The 6416-nt window shown below is 41.1% G+C and overlaps 1 protein-coding gene across 2 annotated transcripts in view; it reads right to left on the bottom strand.

Moving 5' to 3' along the window:
- Positions 1-2363: 2363 nt before the first annotated feature.
- The window catches only part of TSPAN12 (tetraspanin 12), a 16711-nt gene continuing 12658 nt past the window's right edge, over positions 2364-6416 (bottom strand). For both annotated transcript variants that reach the window (XM_006756833.2, XM_006756832.2), the window contains 2 exons: positions 4091-4173; positions 2364-3075 (listed from right to left, as the gene is read on the bottom strand). In XM_006756833.2, coding sequence (XP_006756896.1) covers positions 2889-3075; positions 4091-4173 — 270 coding nt within the window. In that variant the 3' untranslated portion in view covers positions 2364-2888. The remainder of the gene's footprint in view (positions 3076-4090; positions 4174-6416) is intronic.

The following is a 6416-nucleotide window of genomic DNA, read 5'->3' as shown; positions in this document are numbered from 1 at the left end:
CAGATTGGTTTTGGGTGGCAGGTAACTGGCAGATTGAGATCACAGATCATTCTTTAGCGAGGGAAAAGCTGTGTTGGGTCTAGACCAGCTGTGGGCAAACTACGGCCCGCGGGCCAGATCCAGCCCATTTGAAATGAATAAAACTAAAAAAAAAAAAAAGACCGTACCCTTTTATGTAATGATGTTTACTTTGAATTTATATTAGTTCACACAAACCCTCCACCATGCTTTTGTTCCGGCCCTCCGGTCCAGTTTAAGAACCCATTGTGGCCCTCGAGTCAAAAAGTTTGCCCACCCCTGGTCTAGACAAACTAAGGCCTGGAAACCAGCTTTGACAAGAGAAGCAGCCCGATGGGAATGAAATGCCCCCAGGCAGTCCATGGGAAGGCGCATCCAACATGCACACACTGGACGGCAATGCACCAAAAGCTACCCTGAAAAGGAGTGAGCCAAGTAAAGAGAGTGGGATAGAGCATATCAATTCGGGCCGATCAACCTCCTGGAGCCGGTACTGAGCCCTTGAGGCTGAGCTTGGAGGTCTTCGCTCCACCTCAGAGCACCTGGTGAAAACCCTATTCAAGATCTTACCATTGACTAGTGGGACTGTTTGTCCATCGTATGCACTGGCAGAGATTAGTAGTGCCTATATTCTCAATAAATATTTGAAGAATGAATAAATGAACAAGTGAATGGCCCTTAGAACCTCAGTCAACACGTCACCTTTGCATCGGAAGGCTCTTTCCAGCCTCACACACTAGCCTCTCGGGCACAAGTCTTTATGACTCATCCTGCCTCAGGTAGAGACCAAATTACACTCTTCTTGTCCACTTGACTTACCAGCATTTGAGTAGACTAATGTGATGCATAAGTGGTTTTGAAATGTGTTCCTAGAGCCTTTAGGTTCATGAAATATGCTATGCCACCCACCCCAGCCCACTGTCCAGGGACCATCCAGTCATACGAGCTGGGGGGAGGGGAGAATAGCAGTCACACTTAAATTGGTGTAAATAAATCATCATTGTGAGAGTATGGGTTTAAAAAGGATTCGGAGCCCTGGCCGGTGTTGCTCAGTGGTTAGAGTGTCAGGCCACGCACTGAAGGGTTGCAGGTTTGGATCCCTGGGCTGAGTTGGGAGGCAACCAATTAATGTGTCTCTCACATTGATGTTTACATCTCCCCCCCCGCCCCATTCCCTCACTCTCTCCTCCTTCAGTAAAAAAACAACAAAAAACAAAACCATGGAAAAATATCTTCCGGTGAAGATTAACAAACAAACAAATAAATAAATAAGGACTCTGAGATTTTTCCGTTTAAAATACTTCACCCATGCTTTAAACTATCAGTTTTATTTAAAGTAAGTCCTTTCGATTATGTTTAAATTACTGTCCAAATATCTTAAATGGCGAAATAAGGTTCCGAAGCCTTCCCCATGCTTCCCAGCACTGTGGAGAGAAGTGAGGCCCCGGGCACGGTCCCCTTCTCTGGGTGTGGGGTACTGTCTGCGGTATATTCTGTCTTCTAACCGTGGGCCTGAAGAGGTTTCCTCTGAGAAGCCCAGGAATACGGTAGCACAGGTTGTCCCTGGGAAACTCAAAGGCTCCGTGCAGCTTCTCACTAGGCTCTGCTTAATGGGCTTGGGAGGGAGCCAATCAAGCACTGGTGTGCCCAGCTGGCTCCTCAGGGCCAATTTGCACTCATCTCTCCCCAGTTCTGCGTTCAGTGATACCATGTTGGTAACCTAAAATCCACTATGCTGGGAGTATTTACCTCACAGAAACCTGCAAACGCTACAAATCAGGGCCTTTTTTTCTGCCCAGACATCCAGCATGTCAGCACACAGGAATTTATTATGTTCCCTACAAGGAATTAATGCGTAACTAGCCTTGAAAAGTACTGCACAGAAATGAATATACTCAATGAATTAATTCTGGGGGACATCTGATATGTCTGCAATTATATTAGCAGCCGCAATACCTGGTGCCACTAACATGTAATGTTTTATACACTCAATGCACTTCAAACAATCTTTACAACACTCGCCAGTGTGTTCAGTGGTTAGAGTGTTGGCCCATGCACTGAAGAATCTTGGGTTCGATTTCCAGTCAAGGGCACATGTGGGAGGCAACCTATCGATGTGTCTCTCTCACATCAATGTATCTCTCTCTCTCTCCCTCTTCCTCTCCCTATCCCCATCCCTCCCTCCCTTCCACTCTGTCTCAAAAGCAAAGGGGAAAAGTATCTACGAGTGAGGATTAGCAAAAAAAAATTATTTAATCTTTATACAAGCTGTACTTTTAATTGACTCAGATTTTCAATGTTAAAAGAGAGTTTGCTAATTTTTTCAGTAAAAGTTTAAGCACAAATTTTGGGATCATAGACTTTGAGTGCTGAAGGGACTTAAAGAAATAATCTAGAAAAGACTTTCAGATTTAAAAATAAAAAACCACTAAGATCATAGACACTGAGACTCACTTACATGTGCTAACTCATGTAAAGGCAGTGCCAGGACGGTAATGTCTGTCCGCTACCTGACCACCTGAACTTCCGTAGGAGCTTATATGGCAGATCGGTTTTTAAAAGAAGAGAGAAAGAAAGCGCATTCCATTCTGACGTCTCAGGGACCTGTCAGAGTGGTCATAAGGTCCACGACTCTTGAGAAAACTCATACTTTTGAATGAAAAGGGCGGCACATAGCCTGAGTGAAACAATTAAGTAGAGCACATATTTCCATTCCGCATCGTTTGAGTAAAGCAAAGACTTGGGTTCAAGTCATCTCTCCTGGAAAAGGCTCCCCTCCTCACAGGCTGTGGAACAATTACCCCGGTAAGAGCACTGCTGTCATAGCTCCCTAAGTACAGAGTCTTGGGCACTGATGAAAAAATAGTCCGCTACTGGTTGGTCTTTTTAACCACAATAAAGAGAAGACAGAAACACCATACCCAGGCAAGAAGCAACAGATTTCTCTTCACCGTTCCGCAGTATCCTAGCATCCCCACGATGATGAGGAAACAGCAAACCGCAATCATGACCGGATGAACCACGGGAAAGTAAGTCAAGATGACGGCCTCCTCTACCCTGAAAAAGAACAAGCATGTGTCACATTACAAAGAAACTGTGATCAAAAGGCACCCAGGACATGGTACAAGACCCAACTGTGATCTGCCTTAATTACCTCTAAATCATCATGCGCAAAGACAACAGCTGCATTGCTATTCTCAAAATCACTGTGCTATCTCAGCAATGTGCGTGCTTGTTTTATTTTTGCTTTGTTTCGTTTTAGTTTTTTTTATACAAGTGGTACATTCCGACTTCAACTCATTTAAAACATATGATGAGCTAGAGATCCTTAACAAGAAGTCCATCTACTGTGAGCTCTGAAGCCTCAGCCTGGGGGACCACGCTGTACCCTTCTCTCTTTCCCAGCTGAGGAGTCTCTTCCCTCCTCCTCCTCACGGATCTGGGGCTCCATTTAAAAAAAAAAGGAAGGGGGAGAGATGATTTTTGCTAGAAAATTATGAAAAAAAAAACATTGACGACAGCCATAATAGGAAGAATAATGGGAATAACAAAAATTACCCTAACAACACTCCACTGTGTTAAGGACTTTACAAAAATATCTCAGTGAATCCTTAGGACATTTCAGAGTGGAATATATTACATTGCCCATTCGGAGATGAAAAATAAATTTTTGCGGCTAGGAGAAGTTGAGTAATTTGCTCGAGGTTAGTGGACCAACCTTTGAAATTTGAGAAGAAATGGCACTGAGTGGGTTTGGTTTTCCTGAGCTCAGGAATACGAAGGCAACAAGGTTGGGGATGATTTTTGTAGAAAAAAAAGTAGCTCTGCTGTCCTTTATATGCAAATATGACAGAGCTGACACACTGTCAGGAAGACAGGAATGATCTCTCAGGACCTTAATGAGAATGCTAGAAAAATGCAGACAGCAGTAACAAAGGTTGCCACGGGCAGGGAAAACTTCCCAAATGAACTTAGCAACAATACCCTCTAAACAGCTGAGGGCAAAGTTACCTAGAAACTAGCGCCTGAGGAAACCTTATCAAAGACATCAATCATTACTTGTAAAGCCTACCTTGTTTCTGCAGTTAAAGTCAGAACATTATTCAGGTAGTCCCTCATCCAAGCAGAAACTGCCAAAACGCTGATGGACATTAACTGGAAAGAAAAAAATACAAAAGTTACGAAGGATTCATGCAACATTCTCTGCCAGATTAACAGTAAAAAAATAAAAATAAGGATATTGCCTGACATAACCATTATGCTTTTCCCTAATTTCCTGTTGAGATTTACTTTTACTTTATATATCTGCCATTCCATTTTGTAATCACGACATAGCCACTAAATAGAAAGTCACCAAATAGGACACACGTAGCTAAACTATTTAATGACCGATTCCAGGTCCACAAGGGGAATTGCACAAGATCAAGAGGCCACAGGGCAATTAAATTATGAAATGCACAAGATAAGCCTAAAATATGTCAAATGTAAAAGCAAGGAAGCAATCAAATACTACTCATGTTATCAAAATATAAAAAATAAAAGTCCAAGGAGCTAACTTGGAAGAGCTTCCACTGGCTACATTTCAAGCAATTTGAGTATCAAACTAATAGCAATAATAACAACAGTCAACATAATAGTTTGAAACATCAAATATGCTAAAAATGTGTAAATTCATAATCACACTTAAACAAAACTCACTGGTCACTTTTGTAGAATGTTGGATACTCAAATCATTATTCAGAAAACTGTTAAGAATCCAATGTTTATCCAACCTTTTCTATAAAAACTAAAGAACCAAAGACTTAATGAAAGCTTTTACAGACGAATTTCTGGTAATATGTGAAGAAAGCATGACAGAGTATCACTATTTATCAACTCCTTCTGAAATAATGAATTTCTAGGCAAGGATCCTCAATAGAGACCAAAATGATCAGGACAGTAGTTCTGAATCCTGTCTGTACATCAAAATCACCTCGGACTCTAAATAAATTACGGAGCCTGATCTACCCTGGACCAGTTAATTGTTGAGAGTGGGGGCTGGGCACCAGAAAGGTGTAAACACTCCACAGATGTTCTAACATGTAGTCAGGGCTAAGAACCACTGCATTACACGAAAGTTTAGAATAGAGAGAGCAGGCAGACCCCACTGATCAATCTTAGTATCACAAAAAGAGACAACCAGATATAATGTTTCCCAACACGATGCAATGAGAAGTACACCCAGATACCTGTGAAGTAGTTTTACCAAAAAGTCAAACCTGAATCTAATCAAGCCCCTAGCTGTATAAGTTTATAGGGAATAGATTTAAATTCGTTAAATGCCACCATGATTTTGCAATCAGCAAAATCGAGACTATGAGAAATTTACAGGTCAAATGATCTGATTTATTTAATTTTAAAAATTGGCCGGGGGGGGGGGGGGGCGTGGACCATTAAAAATTAAAAGAGATTTAAAGGTTACTCAATGCAACATGTTGACCTGGTATGAATTCTTATTCAAACAAATCAATAACAAAGAGACATTTATGAGACAACAGGGGATATTTTAACATGACTAGAAATTTGAAAATATTAAGAAATTCTTGTTTTTTTTATTTTAGGTACAGTAATGGTACTGAGGTGTGTGGTTTTTGTTTTGTTATATCTTTTAGAGATATATGCTGAATGGTTAAATAAATAGCCCAAAAGCTGAAGTCAACCCCTCAGTTCTGAAGGTCTTTCCTATTTTGATGGAAATGTTTCTAAAATGTACCTTTTATTTGGCTCTTAAAGCACAGTATAGTGAAATTCTACTTCATTTGATTTTTAATAATTTCTGGCACATTATAAATATATCAATTACCATTATGTGTTATAGATTCAGCCTTAAATGCTAAAAGAAATGATGAAAATACAAGATGGAATGTGTCTGTGCTGATTCAAGCCGTGGCCATGAAACATGGTTTCTGGAAAAAGGCTCTAAGGTGAGGATCACATGTAGAGCCCTGTGCCTCTTGGACAGTGACGTATGGACACCTGCTTGGAAAATCCATTAGTGAATTCACTTGTCCTTCACTCAGCTGCAAATATTTACTCAACGCATACTGCCTGCTTTGTACTGTCTGTGCTAGATTCAGAGGCCCAACAATGAATAAGACAAGCAAGACGCCAGACTTTAAGGAGCCTCTTGTGGGGCACAAAAAATAAACATATAAATCAGGTGATTACAGGCTATAAAAGTACCATGAGACACAGAAAAGTGAGGTAGCCTGTTCAAGGTCTTACAGACTAAGTAGCAGGGCTGGGATTCAAATCCAGGCCTTTGGGGTTTTACCCACAGTAATTACCTTCCCAATTAGAGACAAGGTGAGAAATTCCACAGACAGTGAGACCTGCCTGCTCAAGCTTCCTTCTCAAAA

The sequence above is a fragment of the Myotis davidii genome, unplaced genomic scaffold (genome assembly GCF_000327345.1).
Source record: "Myotis davidii unplaced genomic scaffold, ASM32734v1 scaffold654, whole genome shotgun sequence".
Taxonomy (NCBI): Eukaryota; Metazoa; Chordata; class Mammalia; order Chiroptera; family Vespertilionidae; genus Myotis; species Myotis davidii.
Note: the sequence above shows the minus strand (reverse complement) of the source record. Positions and strands in the feature narration are given on the sequence as shown.